Raw genomic sequence first — 23,188 nt, 5'->3', positions numbered from 1 at the left:
TCACGTTGATTGATATTGTCAAATTTTTGTCTCCACAACAAATCGGTTCCATAACTCAGTTGGTTAGAGTGTGGTGCTAATACGAACTAAAAGTTCTGAAACGCCAAAGTCGAGGGTTCGACCCCCTCTGGGACCATCACTTTTTGCTCAATTGATTCTTTTGATAATCCTTTCTCCGTGCCTTTTTGTGGTCTTGACGAGAATCGGTGCCAAGGATTTGTCGTACATCGCGGCATGTTGCTCCCGCCATGGCAGATTTCGTTCCGCCCGTGAGCGGGAGGGTTCGCACAGACCGCTCGCACTGTCTTGATCATTACGCCGTATGCTTTAGACACATATAGTACCCACCACTGTAAAGTGACGGTACCAGTATGATATGAAATGTATACGTGCGACACCTTCTGTGATCTGTGTCGGACCGGCGGACATGGATCGGGATTCTCGATCATAGTACATACATGCTGTACTTCAGTAGCCCGTGATGCCGAAGAACATAAACAAGATGGATGGGACTCGCCTTTTCAGCGCACACGGTAATCCGGGCTCTTCAAATTGAAAAAAAAATCCCCCAGCGCGAATATTGGCCGTAATGGAGATATTTTTCGGAGCAGATCTTGTAAAAATGGAATAACAAAAAAATGGTCCCAGAGGGGGTCGAACCCTCGACTTTGGCGTTTCAGAACTTTTAGTTCGTATTAGCACCACACTCTAACCAACTGAGTTATGGAACCAGTTTGTCGATGAAGCTGCAGTTTATGTAGTAATATGAATTTTACTGGAGGTTCCGAAATTGACCGCTCTCATTGTCAGCTACGATTCTGCCGCTTCCTTACTCTCCGCTGGTTGGTCGACTTTTCCGACCCTCGGTATGGAAGTGCGGGCCTGGCAGGATACGACGGCTGAGTCAGATATGTACAATTCAGGTTGTAAGGTATCGGATCGGAAACTCGAATTGCCCATGCCCCAGGGCCCAGGGGAATTCATCAAGCATACATTACGGTTCATTACAGATCACTTGCCGTCACGTCAGGTCTCAGGCACCAATACTCCAATACTCATTGCTGTCAGAGGTCAATGCATATTACTTACACCTCGCCGCCAGCGTTTATTCCGCAAACTTACATCAGCTGCTCATAGACGACATGTTCCAATTGCGCATAGGTTTCTCCAGCTGTAGGCTGTATACAGCGGGTAGTGTGTATTTCTGAAATCAGAGTTCAGCTCTTGATTTGGATACATTTGAAGGCTGTTGAGGGATTCTGTTGCGCTGGACGTGATCCCTCGGTGCAGCCTTCCCATCTTTTGAGATGTCATGACAAAGATAGACACGGCTTAGAAGGCAGTGCTTCGTCAGATGTTGTATCACTATCCACACACTTACCGTGATACCCCAATTCGAGAGGTTAATGCCGATGAAGTTCTGCGCAAACGAGCTGAACCATCTCCATGTACGCGATAACATCACGCATGATGAGGCACCACCCAAGTTCTGGGATCATCCAACCAGGAGTGATATGACTGGGACCCCACGCAATGGGCCAAGCAGATGTGGAGAAGTCTTCCGCGCAAAATTTGGCGCTTCAAAGATCTTAGCATCTTCCGAGGCCCGTGAGCGCCATCTCCCATGGTCAAGCACGAGGAGAGAAGGGTACTGATGAGAGATGTGGAATCTTTCAGCTTGAACCCCAAGTGCCTCTACGCGCCGTGGAAGAACCCACTTGATCTTAGCGCACCGGACCCGTAGTCCACTCAATCCATGATTGTTTGTTGACTTGTACGTTGGCAATGTCACTGATCCAGTATGGAGAGAATCTTAAGCTCCCACATAGGCAACATGCGGTAGGTTTCGGGCATACTACTGTCTTCATCGGCTGAGCCGAGTGGGTCTTTGGTCTGATCCTCCGTATGGAAAGGGGTAGGCCTGTAGAAGATCGATCAGGAGCACTACTAGGAGTAGGATCACCTTCTACATACACATGCTAAGCGACACCCCTGACGAATGTCGATATCAGGTTCGAGCGCGGGCGAATCATACACTTGTTGGCTAGGAGCGCGTAGTAGGGACGGATGAGATCTATCATTAGCACCTTCCAGGAGCATCGGGGAGTTTCGAATCGGAGTTTAGATCTCAGAAGGATCCGATTCATTCTCAGCATGGACCAGATAGCCTTGACCACGGGCTTATGACGGCAGTTGCATCGCAGATCTTGACCTCGTGGGCCGCAGCAGACAAGGGCCCCACCTGGCCAATTCAACCGAAGCGTCTCCGCAGCTGATGATGATGATAATAATGTGATCGACATCTCCTGTGATTTGAGGTAGCATTGGCCAAGCCCAGTGTGTTTTGACAAGAAGTAAGGATCCATGGTCGTCGGGACAAAGACAGTAACTAGAAGGGTCGATGATGGAGATGGAGACGCGCCTTCCAACCCGCTCTGGTTCCTTGTGCGAGAGAAGGGAACCGTTGATCCCAATCACATATCCAGCCACCTCCATTGATGGTGATGACATATGTTTATAGCTACTCAGTAGACCTGGTAGGACAGGGACCTAATAATCTAGAAAACAGCGTGCCGAGCGAATGAGAATAAGCGACCATCGGAAGTGATACACTAGTCAATGCCAACGCCCGCTTCGCTCCCTCCGTTGTAAGATGTGAATGCTCAATGCCGTGAGTAGAGTCGTGTTCCATCTTGGCGGACGAGAGATCCTTGAGTGCACGAGTCGGACGGCAGAATGCCCCAGTCACGTTCCTCCGAGTCTGACCGACTGGCGAGCCGTACTCCCTTCCCGAATGAGCAGACGACGACTACGCTCGGGCTCCACTTCTCTTCCGCCTCCCCCTGAATGAACTCAAATTCTGGAGCCGATCACCGTCTTGACAGATGTTCAACCCCTGGCAATGGCTCGGATGACCCAGATGACGCAGGCACAATGGAGGGAGACAGTTACACACGAGAGAGAGAGAGAGAGAGAGAGAGAGAGAGAGAGAGAGAGAGAGAACAAGAGTCTCTGACGATTGTTATACACAGGGCGGCATATCCAAGACCCACGGAGACAAGCCGAGAGTGTGTGACTGTGTGCCTCTCGTCCTACTCCGTCCCAGCGCCATGGGAGACGATGGATAAGGTCGTAGCCACCAAATGCAAGAGGTTCCCCTTAATTCAGACCGCTTATTGCTTGACATGGTCCATAACCATCCTGCTCCCGCGACCGAGCATCTTCATGGATGAAACCAACTCTACGGCCTCGATGTTGATGCCTGGGCAACAAGCGCACCGGGCATTGGCCAACCCCTGAACCGTAAAACTTCTCTCCATGGCCTCGACTGACGAATCCCGCATCCGCACTGGAGACGCTACGCGCTAGCGGCGCTGCACGGGGCCCGGGCGCTTTCTCAATGGAGCTTCGCGTGGATTGAACTTTGGGGCGATGGACCCGTGAGACATGCCCGCAATCGACCTCGCTGGAGAATTCCGACATGGGGCCTGGTGGCCCTACATATGGTCGAAGGAACCTTGAGGCCCGGGGGTCGATCCTCAGATGTGTGATTCCTGATTCATTCTGGAATTCGTTACTCCAGCGCTCCTCTCCTCCTTCTCTTCCCCCACGAACGGCCATTGTTTGCCATAGTTTCCTCTAGTCTGACACATTATTCCCCTGTGCAACTGGAGACGTGCGGGTCACCAATCGGTTAAATCAAAAATCCATCGAGGATTGTGATCTCTGGTGATCGAGGAAGAAGGGGCACCTGGGTCCAGAGAAACAAGGGCACATCAGCCCTAAGCCCAATACAAATGACATCCTCCGCGGTCCAGATCCTCTGAATCACCAACAGAAATGACATCCATGGACCTGGGCTTTTTGCCCAAGATCAAATGTTCGAATTGCGGGCAGAATGTCGAGATTTCGGCCATGGGAGACCATGTGTGCACCCCGAGTGAGCAGAAGACACCGGTGACGGCAATGGGATCACCCCCATCCAACATGATCAGCCCGAAGACTTCCAATGCCACATCAGATGCGACCAGACTCCCTTCTCCTCCACCGTCGGCAGGCTTGGAGACTCCGGATCACTTGAAGGTGGTTATTGGTAGTAGATCAAGTCGATTGGGAGCACCCCCTCGCATCGACCCGTCGATCGCCAGTATGTCTCGATGTAGATGCTTGATGACTGCAGTATGCGGTCTGTTTTGACGGAGACTGACTGACTGTTTCGATTCAGATCGCCCTTTCCTTCAATCGACTCTTACTACGCCAGCTAGTAGTACTGGTTCGCATCTTCCCTCGCCGCTTTCAATTCATGACGCGCCTCGATCACCCATGTCTCAGTCAGTGGAATCAAATCCTCGCTCGTCTCCCGAGGATGAGCCCACGCTGGACCAAGACACGGTCTTCTCTTTTCCAATGCCCGGCAGTCGCCCTCCGGCTCTTGTGGGAACACCTTCATTGAAGAACGATATTTCGCTCCGGACTTCAGCTCGAATCGCCTCGGCTCCGTCCCCGCGCCCAGGACTTAATGTGGTTCCCGAAAACGTGCAGCTTCCCCCGAGCCCGCTGCCCCCTCAGGCGGAACTGGGTCAACAGGGCCACGGTCGGGGTGAATCGATTGCGAGTCAGAGTAGCTATCGTAGTTCGCTTGGAAGCACGCGTCATGGAGAGTCGACGACAAGATCATCGGCCTCGAGGTCATCGACCCAGAGTATTTCCCGAGGCCTACGCTCCTTTATCAATGACACGCCGCCTCTTCCGCCAGCGCCCCTGCGCACACCGAATCAAGCTTCGCTTGGAAACGACTCTAAATCTGAAATTAACCGGACTCCTATCGCCCGCTCGGAACGAGGCAATTCCTACAGTGGGTTCGATTTCGGGATCGATCCGAGTACAGTCAGACCCACTCAGCTCGAACCATCGTTGAAAAAGCATGAGCAGACCGAGGTTACCAAGCAGAGTCGCCAACATACCTCATTGTCCTCTAGTCACAGCACCAACCGACTGGATCTAGCCGATACAGAACTGAATATCAATGCCAATTTCCCTCGTAAGGCATCTGAAGCAACGAGCGAGAGCGCCACATCTATCACGGAATTCGCACGGGCCATGGGCTTTGATGATCCTTCAGGGTTCACGCGGGAAGAATCTACGGCCTCTGAATACGAGTCTTCGGGCGCACGCACAGGAAGCTCAAGCGGAAGTTCCATGTCCAGCCTGCCCTCCGATACGAGCTTGAATCGGGAGAAGAACTCTGATCCGCTCAACCTGAGCAGTCTGGTGGAGGATCTTCCGGCGCGGACCCGACAGACCATTGTGGAAATGCCAGGTCGTCCTCGAGACACCTTGGACGAGATTCCTCGAATTCCTGCCGTCTTCTTCAGCCCTGATTCGCCGACTGATCCCGCAATTGGTCAGGGCAGTCTCTCACTGATCGATGAGAAGCGTGAGGGCTCGCTACTATCACAGCAGTCAGGGATACAAAAACTTGCGGAGCAGCCATCACAGTTGCCCTCACCCTCGCCTACACAAGCGCCACGATCCATCAAACCCCCGCAAGCCACGGAGGCTTTCTGTCAGTTGCCATCTACTGAACCTTTACCTAACCACGAGGCAAAGCCACAGTCTTCGCAAAATGAATTTCACGAGCCTGTGCCCCATTTTCGACCAATGCAAAGGTCTGCGACGGAGCCTATCAGTCGTCCTCCAACTCGTTCCGGAGCCCGGCCCAAAGGAGACTGCAAAGGTTGCGGTGAACCCATCACTGGAAAGTCCATATCATCGTCAGACGGTCGTTTGACCGGGCGATATCATCGTGGATGTTTTGTCTGTTTTGACTGTCACTCGCCCTTCCCGTCTGCCGAATTTTACGTCTTGAACAATCGACCTTATTGTGCTCAACATTACCACGAGCGCAATGGATCCCTCTGCTCCACCTGTCACCATGGAATTGAAGGTCAATACCTGGAAACCGTAGAACACAACGGCAGTCGTCTGGAACGACGACGCTTCCACCCCGAGTGTCTGCAATGCCGAACTTGTCGGGTCTTACTCAAGGGTGATTATTTCGAATGGAACGGCGAAGTCTACTGCGAACAGGATGCCCGACGCGCCGCCAATTCCTACTATCGCCCTCCGCCTGGACATTCGGGACCCATGGGACCACCACATGGTGGCGGGCCTGGTGCTCCCGGCTCGTTGAGACCACCTGGACCCCCAGGTCCTGGTGCTCGTCGTCGATCACCTGGCGGGCCTCCATTAGCCCCCAATGGGCGTCCATATCCCCCTCCTCCTGCAGGATACCGCCCGCCTCCCTCCCCAACCCCAAGTAATGGAGGTCTTCGACCCGGTCCTCGCTATTCTTCGGGTGGTGCCAGGCGGTTTCCAGAACGACGAACCACCAAACTCATGATGACCTGAACGAAGAACATGCGCAGCATGATCTTGATTTACTCAACCCGAATTGTGCTTGTTTTTTTATTTTTATTTTGAAGCGATACGTTGATGCCCACCGTTGACATTGTCAAGCGCCTGATTTGATGTTGCATTCCTCATATATTTATTGATTGCGGCGTCTCTTGCCGCCGTCTTTCGTCTGCCATTCGTTTGATAGATTACCTTATACCCCCCACCTTCACTACACGGTGTTAGTCTTATTCATAATTCATTTTGATGATAGCCTGCTTTTCTATCATCGTCTGGATCAATGCTGCAGGCACTTTGCGTGATCCACTGCTTTACTCTTTTGAATAGCGGCATCACGTAGCAAGATCGCCCTCAGTTTATTGAGATTGTTCCATCCATTTACTGCAATGTCATCTTGTTTTATACAATGAACTTTTCCCCAGTCAATTCTGGAACAGCGAGCACCTTGATCTGGACTCATCTTGTGAAGCATGCGCTGATATATTCGGGGATTGTGTCATAAGTAGGTTCTCGAGTGGAAGGCTCCATCCACTGGCGACAAGTAGGGATTTATCGGGCACAGACATGATCATTACTCATCAAGCTCATCAAGCATCATCATCATGTAGGTAGGCGTCCATCATGCTCCCTTTTGCCCGCCAGTACGATGAACACTCTTCATCCTCTTCGATATCCTCCGCTTTATCATCCATCCGAACATCACCACCAGCACCGCCGTCAGCACAATCTTCACCCTCTGTCCCATGCTGAGACGATCGGTCCGTAACTCCACGGCCGTGTCCGCCCCATCTCTACCTCCATGTTCTCTCTCCCACGCCTCGCAGACCTTTCGAAACAGAGCGGGGTCGTCCGTAATCACCCCGTCCACGCCGTGTCGAATGCCCCACCGCATGAGATTGGGCGCGTTGACAGTCCACAAGTAGATCTGCCGCTGGGCGGCACGGACATCGTCGAGGAATCCCCAGCCTAATGGGCCCATGAGAACGCTTTGGTTCACGTTGTAGGCTAGATCTTCGACGTGCAGAAATTTGCGGGCGTATTTGAAATCGAAGCAGATTAGGGCCATGGGGAAGTTGGGGAGATATTTGTTGCGCAGGGGGATGTAGTCGCCTGACCAGAAGCCGAGCACGATGCGCTCGTGCCAAGGCCGAGAAGAACCTGATGAAGAGGAAGCTGGGATGGAGGAGATGATTTCAGCAATACGGCGCATGATCATGTCTGGATCATTGGTGACCTTATGGAAACGTGAGTTAGTAGGTCGTCTCCGGGTATACTTGCTTCGAGGCGAAGAGGCTGCAGAGGCCGCGGTGCCGCTACTTACTTTGATATCCAAAAGTACCCAGATATGTTCCTTTTCAGGCTGATTGATATACTCCAGGATCTCTGCTAGCCTGGGCATAGGTTCATGTGGCACCTGTACCGTGCGAAGAGTCTTGAGGTATGCCCAGTCACAATCGCCAATCTTCTTCTTGACGCCATAGCATCGCTGCAAGGTTGGGTCCTTCACGGAGTAAACAAGGATCACGACTGAGTTAGTCAAAGCATATGGTATTACGAATTTTCATATCGGGGACGACACTCACATGTGAGAGAACAATCTGTGCATCCCTCGAGAGGTGTAGATCAATCTCTAACGCATCTGTACCTGCCTCTGTAGCGCCTTTCACTGCGGCGAGGGTGTTTTCGGGGAATTTGCCCTTATATCCACGGTGTGATATGGTCTGTGGGAGAGACACGGAGCCTTTTAGTTTACTTGGAGATGAAGACGATCCGACAAGTTCTTCTTGAGTCCGGGATAAATTCCAGCATTCGTTAGCTCCCGCTATACTCCTGCGTATGTGACAAGGGGACCATTGCATACCCGTAGACAGGGAACTAGCGGGAAGATCGGCCTCGGAGCGAGGAACTGCCAATGTTGTCTGGCTACCGTTCATTTTGGGCAAAGGAGTGAGGGTGACGGTTGAAGAGAGTGTGGGAAGGTGAAAGAGATCTTGAGGGATATATACGACCAGCTTTTCATTATTAAAAGATGGACCGGCCGCCTAAATACCAATCGTAGGCTGCCTGGTCGGCCTGAACAACATCATCTCCGTCTCTTGATTTGTGAACTGGGGGACCGGGTGGAGCGGAGATTGGCGGAGTTTAGGACCCACGTGTCATGAATTGGGACTGCGTCACATGGAGAGAACCCCGCGGGCAACAGCACAATAACCGTGTGCTCTTAGTCATGCCCCTCAGGTGATGCGTATTAACTCTAAGAGCCAGTACTGTAGTACTTGACTATATCGCCGGCATTCCACTCATGCTTCTGAGGTGTCGACGTGTTTGCTGATGTACGCGGTTGAAAGGGCCAAGTCACATCATCTAGTGTGAAGACCATGGATCGGCATCATCGATTTGGATAAGAATAATGTTTGCGCCAAGGTCAACTGACTCGTGCGCGTTCCTGCCGTACGGTTACTCTCTTCAAGTGCCAAGTCGGTGCCACTGTCCACTGTCTAATGTCCAGGGTCCAGGGTCCAGGGTCCATCATACCTAGCTTGAATCGAGGATCAAGAGTCCATAACCCATCCACCTTTCCTTGTCTCCGCCAGCTGATCCGCAAAAATTACCGAATTGGGTCATTTGCCCGGTCGACCCATAAAAAGAAACAAAATAGAAGGAAGCCGAAGGACCAAGGAATAGGATGCCTGGACGTACAGAAAATCACGTACAACACAGTGACCCACTGACACAGCATATGTAGGTAACTACAAGCTTGTTGTATGGTAAACGTTTCTACTGCATGATCGCCATATGAACTTACGTACCTCGAGAGAGAGGAGTGATGAAGCCACACACTGTAGAAATCGTCATTGCAGATTGAGAGTAACGCACCTTCCAAGGTTGCAGATTTCAGCGCACACTCACAGTAATACCTAATACGATGTATGATCACACCATCATATAGAGGACCGTATGGCGTATGTAATTATGTATAGTCGGAAGTTGTACCTTCTTGTCTAGCGTTCCTGAAACTGGAGCAATCGGTCGGGAGACTGCCGCAGTGCTGACTCATGAACAAGATCTGGAAGTCTCCGAACCGAAGAATCCAAGTCCGAATCTGACTAGCTGCCACCCGTGCATGACATCACTGATCAATTTGCGCGATTCTATAAATCAAATCGGTCAGAACTTTAATTATCCGCCTTGTTCGAACATCATATCGTCGAGTAACTCGGAAAGCATACAAAATGTCAATTCAGCAGTGGATCACTCCCCTCGAGGGCTTGGACAGCCTTCGTCAGACCGAGGTGCCCATGGCGTCGCCCGGCGCTGGCGAGGTTCTTGTGAAGATACATGCGGTCTCATTGAACTATCGTGATGTGGAAGGTGGGACAAAATGACCCCCGCAAATGCAACTTTATGCACAGATCACCAGATACGCTGGACTTTGAGAAAACAAAAGAGAAACACTGACCTTGATTCCATCATAGTCACCAAGGGAGAATACAAGCACCACAAGACCGCCGAGCAAAATGTGACGATCGTCCCATGCTCGGACATGTGCGGTGTCGTCGTCTCAGTCGGATCTGGTGTCACCCGCTGGGTCAAGGGAGATCGCGTTCTGTCCACCTTCCTCCCCGAGCACCAGACCGGCCAAGTCACCGAGAAGGAGATGGCAGGAAGTATGGGTCTCCCCAGGAACGGAGTGCTGGCCACTCACCGCGTCTTCCCCGATTACAGCCTCGTGAAGGCCCCGAGCTACATGTCTGACGAGGAGGCGGCTACTCTGCCCATTGCGGCTGTGACGGCGTGGATGTCTATCAATGGAATGCGACCAATGAACCAGAGCGGTGGTGAGGGTGAATACGTGCTCCTTCAGGGCACTGGAGGGGTTGCAATTTCCGGATTACAGATTGCCAAGGCGTCTGGTGCCAAGGGTGAGTCGGGATCTTTCCGAGAAAGAAGAGGTTTGCGGGGGGGCATGCTGACCGTGTCTAATTCTCTAGCGATTATTACCTCCTCCTCGGATGACAAGTTGGAGCAAGCAAAGAAGCTCGGCGCCGACTTCACCATCAACTACCGTACCACCCCCAACTGGGAAGAAAAAGTGATGGAATACACCCAGAACCACGGCGCGGATATCATTCTCGAGACCGGTGGTGCACAGACTTTGCGCAAGAGTTTCGACTGCATTGCGTTCGGTGGTCTGATCGACTGTATCGGCTACGTGTCTGGCAAGACGGATCCCGCGGATGACCGCATGAATGTCAACCTTCTGGCGTTGCGCCGAAACGTCACTCTCAAGGGCATCATCAACGGGCCCAAGGATCGGTTCGAAGAGATGATCCGGTTCTACGAGAAGCATCAGGTGCAGCCTGTGGTCAATCGGGTCTTTTCCTTTGCCGAGGCCAAGGAGGCATTCAAGTTCTTGGAGAGCGGCAGTCACTTCGGAAAGGTTGTGATCAAGATCCAGGCGTAGATTAGACTCGGCCATCTACAATGAATGTACACTAGCTGTGTAATGGACAAAAGAAGCACGATTGAACGCACACTTCCTCGGCACGAAAGTTTCTCATGATTGTCCACCTTTCACAAGAACCAGCGGAACTCTTCCGAAGATGGCCCGTTGCGCATACGCTCCGTAGGGATATCCCTCGCTCTCAGCCTAACGCCCTCCCGGCGATCGCGTCGTTTATTGTCGAACCACATATACAACCCCAAAAGTCCCGCAAGACAGGCACCCGTGGCTCCAAAGGCGGAAACTGTGATCAATGCGCGCATGTACTTTGGTGCATCTTTCTCCAAGAAGACATTGCTACTGACAAGACCCATTAGATTGGCCAGTGGCACGCCGATACTGGTCAACAGAACGCGGCGGCCCTCGTGAGCGATGTTGTTATTGTACCAGGTACTGAGAAGGACCGAGGGTGCCGACGTCCCCCAGGTCATCATAAAGGTCGCAAAGTAGGCCACATGGATCTGCTTTTGTACGTCGTTGATGGACGCGTAGATGATAAAGCCGGTGAAAGTGAACAAGAAGCCGAGAACGATGAATGGAGACCGTAGTCGAGTGTAGTCGGAGCAAAATGCGAGAACGAGCAACATCACAGCTCCCGTCACATTAGGAGCGACAGTGTATAAGTTGGTCTTGACGGTCGGATAGCCTAGCCGAGCGATGATTTGCGGCATGAAGAGGGCGACGCCTTGCAAAGGTACGCCCAAGCATATTTCGATGAGAAGGAAGACGTAGGCAGTCGGATGCTTGAAGATGGCAAGTGCCTCCCGGAAGCGAAATATCTCGTTCACCACGGCGCTAGAGTCCACCTGGATTCGATGGAAGGCCAGAGCTTTTTCCTCCTCGGATAGGAACCGAGCCTCGGCTGCACTCCTCGGTAGAGTGAAGAATGCGAAGATAGCAAAGATGACGGTCACGCCGCCCTCAATGATAAAAAGATATCGCCAGTTCGGAATACTCGATCCCTTCAACTGGAAGACGCCGAATGCAATCAAGCCAGAGAAAGCATTTGCAATGTTGGCGGCTGCATAGAAGACGGCCAATCGGCGAGCCAGCTCGCCTCGACGGTAGAACGTGGTCAAGTAATAGATGACCAGTGGGAAGAAGGCTGCCTCTGACATGCCCAAGAACCAACGCAGGGCGAATAGACCGCTGAAGTTCTGTGCTGCCGCCGAGAGGAGCGTAAAACAGCCAAATGAGAACATCAGGATAGGCAAGACTCGAGCCGGACTCAACCTTTTGCCTATCATGGCGATTGGCGGCGCGAAGATCACAAACGGCACGAAGAAGATGGAGAGCAGAAGATTGTATTGATTCGGTTGGAAATGCAAATCTGAAAAAAAAAAAAAAACGTATCAGCAGGGTCACCACGGTCAACTTGAAGAAGAGATCATTACCTTCGGTCATATGGTCTGTTTTAGCATTGCCCAGATTGCCCTTGTCGAGGGCGTTGAACAGATCTGCATAGCCGTCGTCAATAACGGTCCTTTCCACAAAACCGAGCTGGGTCGTGCAGTCCGCCGGCAAAGTCATATCACACTCACACATGGTTGCGAGAATAGGAAGCAGTCGAAAATCGAATCGACGACAAAGACGCCGTTCAGCCTCATGATCCACCACATAGGCGACTTCATCCACCGCCCCTGGTACCGAAGGGTATCCATGTAATTTGTCGGGCTCTTCCACCGAGCCCCGAGCTCCTGACTTTGTAGTCTCTTCCATCGGTGATTGGTTATGATGTTCGCGATTCATCGTTCTTGGAGCGAGTGATCCAGTGACACGATCCATAGACAACAAGCAGGACGCTGGAACAGCCTTCGAAGACAGCCTGCAGTTCTAGCTTCCCAAACCGAAGAGAATCGGTCGAATCGGTCGAATCGATGTTTAGAAAGGCAAGTATCACCACGCATCGCCGTCTTTACAAAGGCGAAAGGACGTCCCAATCTCCCCCGAGAGCCATGGTGCTTTTAATCAAGAGGTCATGTCTATGACACCCTTTGCTCTTGCCAGTTCCCCCCACTCCTCCAAGTGAACCGATAAGCAGAGCGTTGCATTACTGGCACGGTCGATGTGACCCCTCCCTGTGTTTTCTCCGCATGAGGTTTAGAGGCAAGAGATTGACTGCCATGAAGTGGTTCAGCTGCGCGGAAGAAGGAAGCCGAGTTGTTGTCGAAGCTTGTGGGGGGGGGGAAAAGCGGGGGCTGCCGATCTTCTGCTGGACGGTTGCATCCAGCTGACGGTGGGAAGTCGGAACTGGACAGAGAGGAAGGGTTACAGTTGGCGGATAGTCGGTCTTGTCGTTCGATTCTGACGAGGATATTGAGAAGAAGATCATCATGTTGAATGCTGCCGTAATCATTCCGTTTAAGCAGTAAAAAGCATCAGCCCATATTTCCAGTCACCCAGGAGGCGCATTCCTCGCCCACGCGGCGAGGGGTGGTTGAGTGCTGCACCTGGAGGAGTTGACGACTCATTTCCATTTCCGGCAGCACAACGGGGGATAAGCACGTGTGCTCCAGACGGCGATCTTCTTTGGGAATTGGGCTGCGATCATGGCTTGGAAACGTATCTAGTGAGTGCGTCTACAACGAGCGTTTGACGCGTCATGTTGGTAGCTTTTCAGCCTCGAAGGTTGTAATTGAGCTCGAGTTAGAAGCGACAATGACCCAAGTTGAGGTTGTACTGGACCTACATAAACCATACTCAGCAGGCAACGGGGAGAAGAAACTTGCCCCGTCCCGGAAGAGGCCACCTAGACTCTTGCACAACATTGGCATTTCTAGATCTACGATGATCCTCGCGAGTTTGCATCAGCTTCAATCGACTCGGCCGCCTGAGACTTCCACTTCTCATCCCAACGAGACAGCGCTGAACGTCCCTCAATTACATCCTCGCAGGCCCATTTCATCCGAGCCTGATCCTGAGCGCGACTGGTCTCGCCGTCGGGACAGATGATGTAGAATGTCCCAGTCTCCAGTCCTTTCAAGAGCTCTTCCGCCACTTGACTGGGGAACCAAGCGCCTGCGGGCTTCTGCACGTCCTTTTCCTCGGTCGGTCCCACGTTACCCATCAGCCCTGTCCATGTCCAACCGGGAATCAACAGATGAGCAGTGATGTGCGCGGTGGCTGGATCCGAGCGTAGATCGTGGGCGAGATGCTCGGCGATACTCTTGATCGCTGCCTTGGAGGCATTGTAAGCGGGGTTGCCGCCGCCAGGAGGGTTGGTGATGCCCTGTTTGGAGCCGGTGATGACGATCGCTTTGGGTGATGTTGATTCCGCGGTGCGAAGTAAGGGTAGCAGGGCTTCAAGCCCGTTTAGTGGCCCGCGAACATTGGTGTCAAAGGTCTTGAGAAAGGTATTAGTCTAAGCAGCGCGATTCAAGAGTAAGGGAAACAGAGAGCGAAAAAGGAGTAGACGAGGAAATTTCGCAGAGGGTCCAACATACCTTTTGCCAATAGCTGCCATCCAGCCAGGGGCGTAGCTTGTCTTTCCCTTGATCCTGTGCTTTATATCCTCTCCCTGCATTCAGCACCACTAGGTCGATGGATGGGAAGAGCTTCGCAATCTGCTGAGCCGTGGCTTTCCAGATCTCGGCATCCGCAACATCAATCACATATGCTTCCGTCAGAAGGTGAGGATTGAGATCGTGGAGCAAAGTCTTGGCCTTGACCAGATTGGTTTGGTCAATGTCCATTAGCGCGAGGTGCATGCCTTTACTACGGCAGAGCCTCGCAATGGCGAATCCCACGCCGGATGCTGCGCCGGTGATTAATGCCGTCTTCTGATCTTGAATGACGGAAGTCATGGTGAGATTGGATGCAAATACAGAGGTGAGTGTGTCTGCTGGTGTTTGATCGATTGACTGAAGGCTCACTTCAATCGTCTGTGCCGAAAGCGGGGGCTTTATTGGAGAATTGGAGGAGATGGGAGGGCCCCCGCGCCAACACAACTGAACGGGCAGACGCTCATGTCGATGTCATCACGGATTTTAGCCGGAGATAGTGGGCCGAAGGCTTGGACTCATCTTGGCCAATGCCCTTTGTGTCCCTTTGGATAATCGGTTCGTCGCTCCGATGCAAATAGAATTGTGCGATAAGGGCACAAAATTGAACAAAGTGCCCAGAAAAGGCGGCTTATGCACATCCGTAGGAATGACCTATGCAAGCGCTCAGCCAGTGAGTACTGAGAGTCCATCACAAGGGAAGGCCGTGCTATCCAACAATTACCAAGCCTCTACAGCGCTCTCGAAAGACGAACTCCTTACCAACGTTATTCAACCTCCGCCTCTACAAAATATTGCAAAGGCCCGCGCACCTCTAAATTCGTTGACTATGATCCGTCATTCCGTTACAGGATAAAGCCCGCTACACTTTCCCTGAGCACAAAGTACTGAGACCTTTATAGCTTGAACTCCTCACATCTCGCCGAGGGACTGTGAAACCAAGCCTGAGAAGTCATACCATGGCTTGAAACGGGTGTGTCAAAACATGGATCTTCTTTATTTGATAAGAAATGGTCTTACAATCTATCCATACCTCTATAAACTTTTATAGTACCTCCTATATTGCTACTCCCATCCCCGATCTGGAGGAGACGTCGTCAACCACGTCGGCGAGAACGACCCTCCAAGCTCCGCTTCTTGTAAGCTCCACTGCCCGCCAAAGCTTGCGCAGTACCCGGCCCAAAGTCAGGCTCGCCTCCCAAAGTACCAAAGATATCACCAATGTAGTTGGTAGGCTTCACACCTTCGGCAAAGGTCGTATTCCAGTCATTGAGGATACCCTGCACCACTTTGATGCCGGCGCGGTAGATATTCTCCAAGGCGGGCTCAAAGCCACCTTGGTTTGCTAGGAGCAAGTTGTACGCGGCTGAGGCACCGGGGTAGGGTCTATCAAAATCGGATGCAGTCCGCATGACGATGATTCGAGCAAAGTCGGCCAGCTCGTGAGACGCGGCTCGGAGGAGGACTTCAAGCGTGGCGTTGTCTTCCTGTGCAGAGGAGCAATAGTCCCCGGTGCCGTTGGTGAGGAGCTTGGAGGTGTTCTCGAACGCGGTGGCCAGAAGATTGCCACTGTAGTAGACGTCTGAGGTGGCAGTGTCGCATTCAACGATGCCGGGCGCCAGGGTGGCAGCCTTGTACTCTCCGGTGCCATTGCCATAGTGAGCACGGTAAGCCTGGGCAGTTGCAGAGTCGGCAAGAGTAGCCTGACGGGCGAAGTTCGCGGCGACTGTACGGAGGGCCGCGTTGACCTCGAAGACCTCGGTGCCGTAGATGGTGGTCGGATATTTGCCAGGGAAGACTCGGCCGTAGGGAATGTAGCTGGTTGAATAGTTACTGGGCAATTCACGGATGTCGATCTGATACTGCAGAGCTACTTGGACTGCATAGCGAGCAAAAGTAGCCGATCCAAGGGTGGCACGCTTGGGACTGACACCGGCGATTCCCGCCACAAGGAAGTAGGTCTTCTTCAAGTCAAAGACCGGGGAGAAGGCGACAGTGTTGACGGTGGCCGCGGCGTTGATCTCCGACTCTCCGGTGATCAGCTGGCAGACCTCATGGTCTTCCGTGCAGTGAATGTCGGGGTAGAGCGGGGAGAGACCGGGAATGGTGATGTTGTGGGCTAGCAGGTTAAACTCAGGAATGTTCCACCACGCCTTGGCTTCCGGTTCGAACTGTCAGATGAGGGCAGACATGTCAGCGATGGTTCTCTACAGCCACCTTTTGCCCATGAAACATACCATCGAGACAATGAAGACCTTGGGCGTGATCTTCTCGTCATGGTGGGAGAACTGCTTGGCAGTGACTTGTGCACCCAACACACTTCCAGCCAGCAAAAGAGAAGTTACAAACTTCTGTAGGGACGGCATGTTGAGAGGCAATCGAGGGGATTCAATCAGACCACACTCCTGTCCAAACAATTCGCAATGCTTCGTGACGGAGAGGGACCGCGCTCTCTTATAGTTGTCGGAGCGAATGACGGTAACCGACAAGGACCCGACTGACGACGATGGGATTTCAATTGAGTCATGGTCCCTCAACAAGACCTGCGTGGTATCTGCGGCCCGTCGGCCGCATCCATGAAATTTTTCCCAAGCGGATCGTGCCTGCTCTCGATTGAGGAGCGATCAGCGGCAGTTCCTGATAATGTTCGGTGGAGCCTCACCGCGATAGCGGCATGATTGGCATATCGTCGGATGAGCTCCAGCAACTCGACCCAGCTCCACCTAAAACGAACTTTAATCGGAGCGAGCAGACCGAGCTGATCAGTCATTCGAATACGACAAATGACCGAAATCATTCAGATTCGCCCGGTGGCAGAGGGTGAAGGCTTTGGGGGCACGGTACGAGTGGATAGGATTAGTGAAGTGTGCATACATGTGGAAGGCGCAGCGGCCGCCAGCGTCGAGGGATGAGTGTGGAGGTAACACTAAGGTTGTTCTGTGGACGAGAGCATGAAGATTTGAGGCTTGCTTTTTTCTTGTCAGACTGCCCTGTCTGCCCGATGCCATTCTTGAATATGGATCCCAAGTTCCGAGTGAGAGAGACTGCCGGGAACTGCGTCAGTGTGTATCAAATTATCAATTGCAGCAATCCCATATGAGGGAGGTGAGCTCGCTAGGGTCCTTCCCTCCAGAAGAGGAAACCCTAAGCATCGGCGCATCCGCGTCGTGCCGCTTAATCGTGATTAGCGCCAAAGGCCTTCTTCCACTTTCAGTTCGGCCCAGTTCGAACTTCGGCCCGTAACCTTAGGCACGTCAGCTTGAAGCGGCTGTCCCGGCCCATAACGTAATTCCCGGCCGTGTCGGTCACCCGGCCGTCCCGGTCACCCTCTCTAAAATCGCGTCTTTCTACCAACATACCTAATTCAACCACCTACCATGCCACCAATTCGCACTGAATCTAGCCATAAATTAGCTAGTTAAGAGGGCAGGATCTTATTAGCCCTTTCCGACCTAAAAAATGGCCGCGTCAAATCTCTCCGCGTAGCGGCTATCCTATACGAAATCCCGAAGTCAACACTGATCGACCGCGCTAAAGGGGTGGTTTGCCGCGTCGATTCTCGCCCTATAGGCTATAAATTAACCTAATTAGAAGAGGATTCGCTTACTGAATAGATTCTCTCTATAGATATACGTAGAGTAGCGCCTAGGCTAGTAACTATAGGAGAAATAGCTAATATCCTTCTTACTATACGCAGTAGCTACCCTCTGCCTACCGTTAAAAAGAATTAGCTATTAATCTTTATTAACTACCGCCCTGAGCTTCGTATATGCTTCTCGCGAAGATACGATTACTAAAGAGCCCTAAACGAAGATCCGAAATTAATTCGGTAGTAGTTCGCGACTATATAAAGTATAATTAACGAGAACGGTATATAACTAAAGGATATCTATAACTTTAATAATGTTACGGAAGCGTTCTGGGCGGACACTAACCAACAAGACCATAAAAGATCACTAATATCCGCAGTTGCGGATACTGCCCAGAGTCCGGTATATATAGTATGGTATCGCAACTTGTTCGGCTACGCCGTAACAACTATACTCCTCTTTCCCTGAGGTGTGCCCTCACGCCTAGGATCCTTTCGATCTCTAGTTTCAACGTGGGACCCCGGTTTTTGGGTATACCGAAAACCCCTTCGCATAACTCGCGGCATCCGCACTCTGCGGGTATCAGCCATACGCAATACCGTAGACCCCCAAGCGTAAACCAGGGAACGGGTAGGTAACCTAGCCGTCCTTAGTATTTCTTGTCAGCCCCCCGGTCGCAGACTCGAATCATCCGCGATTCGAACCTAAGACCTTAGACCGGTAACTGCGGATATTTTGTTACGGAAGCGTTCTGGGCGGACACTAACCAACAAGACCATAAAAGATCACTAATATCCGCAGTTGCGGATACTGCCCAGAGTCCGGTATATATAGTATGGTATCGCAACTTGTTCGGCTACGCCGTAACAAATAAGATAGGCTTTATAATAGGCCTTATATCTTCGCAGAAAGTAGTTATAAGAGCTAAATACTATAGTCGGAGGTCTCTTCTATAACTAGGAAATCGCGAATAGGTTACTACTATCGAAGTAATCTGTGTAGATAGCTATTTACTACCGCCGTATATAGTCTTTAAAGGTAAAGTAGCTATTATAGGATAGTTTAACGAAAACCTACCGAAAGACTAGCGAATCGAGGTCTCTACTAACGGTTAGACTACCGATAAGATTAGCCTACGCTAGCTATAAAAGCTATTTATCCTGTTAACAAATTCGCGCGTATATAGCCGGTTTCGGCTACTAATTCTTAATAGCTATAGTAGCTATCTTACGCCTTAATTCGATCGAATCTACGCGGATAATAATATTATACCTCTTTATATACCTACGTATTTATTATATCTACTATAACTACTAGATATTAGGTATTTTATAGTAGTTAAGCGCGTGTATAGTTACTTCGTTAGCGATCTTACGCGTAGAGGATATAACTATATCGATAAGCACGATTTCTTAGTAGATTACTAGTACGTATAGCTAGAAGCCTTCTAATTAACTAATCCTACTATTAAAAATAGCTTCGTAGCTAGTAGTCTAGTACTATTAGATACCGAGAGAGTACTTAATAAGCTTAATATCTCTCTATAAACTCTAATACTACTAAATAGCCGGCTAAGTAGTAGATCTAGCTAATTTATACCAAAAACGCCTAGAACCGCTACTTAGCTATTTAAGTAAGCTTCGATATTAAAAGACCTACTAAAGCGACGGTTAAATAGCCTACTAAGTCTATCAAAAACCATACTAGACTAGCTTATTAAGGGTTACTACCTAGCGCTTTATAGTAGTATACTACTGGTAGAGGATAACGCGAATTTACGTATAGCGAATAAGAAGATAGTCAAAAAGCGTAATCGGTTAACTAAGAAGATACCCTGCGAAGAGGGTTTAACCATTAAAGAGGCTATATAGCTAGCTACGTAGCTAAACCAGCCAGAGGAAGATAATAGGGTTGATTCGTATAAATAGGTCGATCTGCCTGATCAGCCGTGTTAACCGGTTAGGAGGGCTCCTCCTACCTATAGTGGATGTGGAGTAATTGGGCATAGGATCAATTAATGTAAGAATCGTTAGTAATAGCAAATTCTATGGGTGTTAATGGAAATAATCGATTTTGAAATTCTAAACTATGGTAGGGTGACCGGGACGGCCGGGTGACCGACACGGCCGGGAATTACGTTACCGACCGGAGGAAGATAGCGGCCTGCTACACCTGAGAACCGAAGTCTTCAGCGGTTATGGTTTCGATGTTGTGATGCTAGTCCCGGAGTCATAAGGTACCGCGCTGAACTCTAGCAAATACCTTATGGCTTTCCCCACCAAAGTCATTGTTCTGATCTGCCTGTGCTGGATCTCTATAACTTCCAAGCGAGATCGAGTCAATTTTCGGAGATGGATGGGTACAATTGATCATCGCAGTGTCCAGCGCATCAACGCAACATGTGTACTGCCCGGAGGACCTGACTTGTATTCTGGAACGCCCCGAAGAAAGAAAACCTGAGATCCTCTGAGAGGACCTGGCAAAGTAATTACATAATTGCTCCGGGCGGTCAACCGTCTAGGGTTCGAAAGGTTGCCAGGTACAAAAGTCTTGGAGTCACATGATGTCGATTTGAGAGGCCTTGGGCCCAAGGCACAACTACTCTATCGTCCTCGCGCGCAAATAAACAACCGGAGGTAGTAACTTACGACTAACCTCCTCCAATCAATATGGCTTCGCACTTACTATTTGAGCTCCTAGATTTTGATGTCGGGCTCCAAAGATGGATAAATTGAGGCCAAGAGATACACAATTTGGAGCCAGAGCGTCGCGGTGCCCACCCGCTTAGCCTGAGGCGGTCACTTTACGAAGGTAAAAGGTTGATCTGTGCTACCTTACTACTAAATGTAATGTGCCTACGTGTTAGTCACTCTGTACACCTGCTAGCCGTGACCTTGACGAAGACCAAGGCTACACGGACTCTGCATCTATAAGGGGTCGAGAACATCTGATAGCACCTGACAGCAGCAGTGGGCTTGAATCTTCAGTCGGTGGACCGCCTGGACTGTGATCTTCTGAGTCTGCTGTGACAGGCTGTCATGAAAATCCCCGATGACGCGCGGGGCTCAAGCCACAACGGGGAGAAAAGCTCGGCCACTTAGTGGAGCATGACGGCATCTCCCAACGGGCGAGACCTGTCCAACTCATAGATGGAAGGGAATCGACGAAGGAGACTCGGCTTACAGAGGCAGGGTAGCCTCGGGAGAGCAGGGTCATTGAGATTGAACACTGGAAGATGCAGTCGAATACTCTGTCCATCAGGTCAACGCTGCAAAAGTGAGACGGACTAGTGGTAAGGCGTCGGCTGTTGTTCTGTTGATGAACTCCGTCTTGACACCAGCAAGTCCGAGCCACGACCAGGCTGCCCTGGATTCAACGGTCGCACCAGGCCCCAGAGAGATGAGGTTGACCAGTAGCAGGAGAAGCGGGTTCACAATAACTTCAAGGTCGCAGATGTCGCAGATATCAATCTCCTGTACTGCTCGGTCTCTCTGACTTCCCGTCCAACTCATTTACTGAGTGATCCCAAGTACCCTTGACCACCTCGTTCCAACGTCATCTCCCCTGACGTCACTTTAATCTATGTTGCGCAGACACCACAAGAGGCTTTTCTCTGGTGGAGGAGCAGAACCAGTTGAATACATAATCGTATTGTTCCGCTTGAACCAATTCCTCTTGATCACTGTCACCACACTACCCCGAGTCATAACATACTCTGCGCGACCGAGTCTTCCACCCCGGGTGTAAGTCCTTCTTCGTCCGACCAGCTCTTGGGGACTGGGTTGAATGAGCCAGACCTGACCACCGCATCGCAGCTCTTTCTCTCCAAACCCGCTCACGACCACTCTGAACTATTCAAACACCTGACCTCCTCTCACATTCGCCGTTATGCCGTCCATGTACGATCGCATCCGTGAGGACCTGACCCTTAAGGAGCAGGCCCTCTGGACCGCCCTGACTTCTGCCGACCCCGGCCCCGCCGTCGAGAAACTCACCAACCCCGAGGGCGTCCTCATGTTTCCCCAAATGCCAGAGATCCTGTCAATGAAGGACAAGGACCGATTCCGTGAAGCCATGGCACCTCCCTTCCACCGTTTCGACGGGTACCAGTTTGACGATGTCAAAGTCATCATCATCGACTTGATGGCCGGTGCCGTGACTTACAAGATTCGCGCCGTTCGTGGCAAGAGAGAATATCGCGCCACATGCTCCTCGACTTGGGGCCAGGGGTCGGATGGTGAATGGACCTTGTTCTCTCACTCCGAGACGTTGCAGTAATGTGATCCGTGAACTTTTTGCGTCGAAGGAGACCCAGTTTGGAACGGGCAACGTGAGTTGGAGAAGGAGGAGGACGATCAAGCATTCTTATTACCGGGGAACGGGATCGATCCAACGATACCATGCGACATGATCACACGAGCGTTATTGTCCTGTGCTTGATTTTTTGTCTACATTTTAATGAGTGCCGAAGTATATCCACAAGGAGACGAGGAGTTGTCTTTGGCTTTTTCTTTTTCATGAAGTTTTTTTTCTTCTTCTTACATTTCTTGTCTCCCCGCGTCCTATTTTTTCTCCGCAACCTCTGAATCTGAACGGATGCCATCTGTCAGTCGTATTCGTTGTCAGCTTGCCACTCTCACCTGTTGTCTCCTGCCAATTGGTTGGAGATCTTATTGCGATCAGCTATCTGATAAAGTTACTAATTTCAAATTTTCGATTTCCCCACTCGCCATGTGATTCCCGATCGAGCTTTCTGGCTGCTATTTAGATCGACAATCTGACGTGCTGTCGAGGCTGCACCTGATAATCCAATGGTTTGTTCAATAATGCCACTCCGTTCATCAATATTGCCCCTCCTCAGCTGACAATGTAAGGGGCGCCCGTACTTACTCTATATTTTCTCAGATCAGGGGATCCACTGGACCTACGTGAGGACGGACAAACTGAGCATGATGGAGGGGGCAACATTTCAATTGGTGAAGTGGGTATGGAGAACGATCCCCTACTCGAACGTACATCCCCGAGAGCACGCAATCCACTCGACTCTCTTCATTAAGAACATCTCGATGATAGGGCTGAATTACCCTTGGATCATGGCACTAGCGTGATCGATCAAGCCCGTCATTTCATAACTCGGGTTCCAATCCCGCTGAGACGTCTCACTCGTATTGTCAACA

General features: G+C 51.0%; 7 protein-coding genes across 7 annotated transcripts; 3 read left to right on the top strand and 4 right to left on the bottom strand.

Moving 5' to 3' along the window:
• Positions 1 to 3,840: 3,840 nt before the first annotated feature.
• Positions 3,841 to 6,411, top strand: N7539_006052 (LIM domain-containing protein; the record flags this gene model as incomplete). The annotated part of the gene is made up of 2 exons (XM_056935654.1): positions 3,841 to 4,147; positions 4,226 to 6,411. The coding sequence occupies 2 exons, from the start codon at positions 3,841 to 3,843 to the stop codon at positions 6,409 to 6,411; spliced, it is 2,493 nt and encodes an 830-aa protein (XP_056789122.1).
• A 625-nt stretch (positions 6,412 to 7,036) lies between these two features.
• N7539_006051 (uncharacterized protein) lies at positions 7,037 to 8,351 on the bottom strand (the record flags this gene model as incomplete). Its single annotated transcript, XM_056935653.1, has 3 exons — positions 7,037 to 7,944; positions 7,997 to 8,200; positions 8,279 to 8,351. 3 exons carry the CDS (start codon positions 8,349 to 8,351, stop codon positions 7,037 to 7,039), a joined length of 1,185 nt encoding a protein of 394 aa, XP_056789121.1.
• Positions 8,352 to 9,650: 1,299 nt separating this feature from the next.
• N7539_006050 (zinc-dependent alcohol dehydrogenase family protein) lies at positions 9,651 to 10,882 on the top strand (the record flags this gene model as incomplete). Its single annotated transcript, XM_056935652.1, has 3 exons — positions 9,651 to 9,789; positions 9,894 to 10,340; positions 10,410 to 10,882. 3 exons carry the CDS (start codon positions 9,651 to 9,653, stop codon positions 10,880 to 10,882), a joined length of 1,059 nt encoding a protein of 352 aa, XP_056789120.1.
• Positions 10,883 to 10,992: 110 nt separating this feature from the next.
• On the bottom strand, positions 10,993 to 12,640 carry N7539_006049 (putative MFS transporter; the record flags this gene model as incomplete). The annotated part of the gene is made up of 2 exons (XM_056935651.1): positions 10,993 to 12,251; positions 12,316 to 12,640. The coding sequence occupies 2 exons, from the start codon at positions 12,638 to 12,640 to the stop codon at positions 10,993 to 10,995; spliced, it is 1,584 nt and encodes a 527-aa protein (XP_056789119.1).
• A 1,063-nt stretch (positions 12,641 to 13,703) lies between these two features.
• N7539_006048 (SDR family NAD(P)-dependent oxidoreductase) lies at positions 13,704 to 14,724 on the bottom strand (the record flags this gene model as incomplete). Its single annotated transcript, XM_056935650.1, has 2 exons — positions 13,704 to 14,264; positions 14,365 to 14,724. 2 exons carry the CDS (start codon positions 14,722 to 14,724, stop codon positions 13,704 to 13,706), a joined length of 921 nt encoding a protein of 306 aa, XP_056789118.1.
• Positions 14,725 to 15,518: 794 nt separating this feature from the next.
• N7539_006047 (purine-nucleoside phosphorylase) lies at positions 15,519 to 16,787 on the bottom strand (the record flags this gene model as incomplete). The annotated part of the gene is made up of 2 exons (XM_056935649.1): positions 15,519 to 16,592; positions 16,659 to 16,787. The coding sequence occupies 2 exons, from the start codon at positions 16,785 to 16,787 to the stop codon at positions 15,519 to 15,521; spliced, it is 1,203 nt and encodes a 400-aa protein (XP_056789117.1).
• Positions 16,788 to 21,899: 5,112 nt separating this feature from the next.
• N7539_006046 (nuclear transport factor 2 family protein) lies at positions 21,900 to 22,289 on the top strand (the record flags this gene model as incomplete). The annotated part of the gene is made up of 1 exon (XM_056935648.1): positions 21,900 to 22,289. The coding sequence occupies one exon, from the start codon at positions 21,900 to 21,902 to the stop codon at positions 22,287 to 22,289; it is 390 nt and encodes a 129-aa protein (XP_056789116.1).
• Positions 22,290 to 23,188: the final 899 nt, after the last annotated feature.

Source organism: Penicillium diatomitis (assembly GCF_028827545.1).
Source record: "Penicillium diatomitis strain IBT 30728 chromosome Unknown utg000007l_segment0_segment0, whole genome shotgun sequence".
NCBI lineage: Eukaryota > Fungi > Ascomycota > Eurotiomycetes > Eurotiales > Aspergillaceae > Penicillium > Penicillium diatomitis.
The sequence above is the reverse complement of the archived record's forward strand: the minus strand, read 5'-3'. Positions and strand labels throughout refer to the sequence as shown.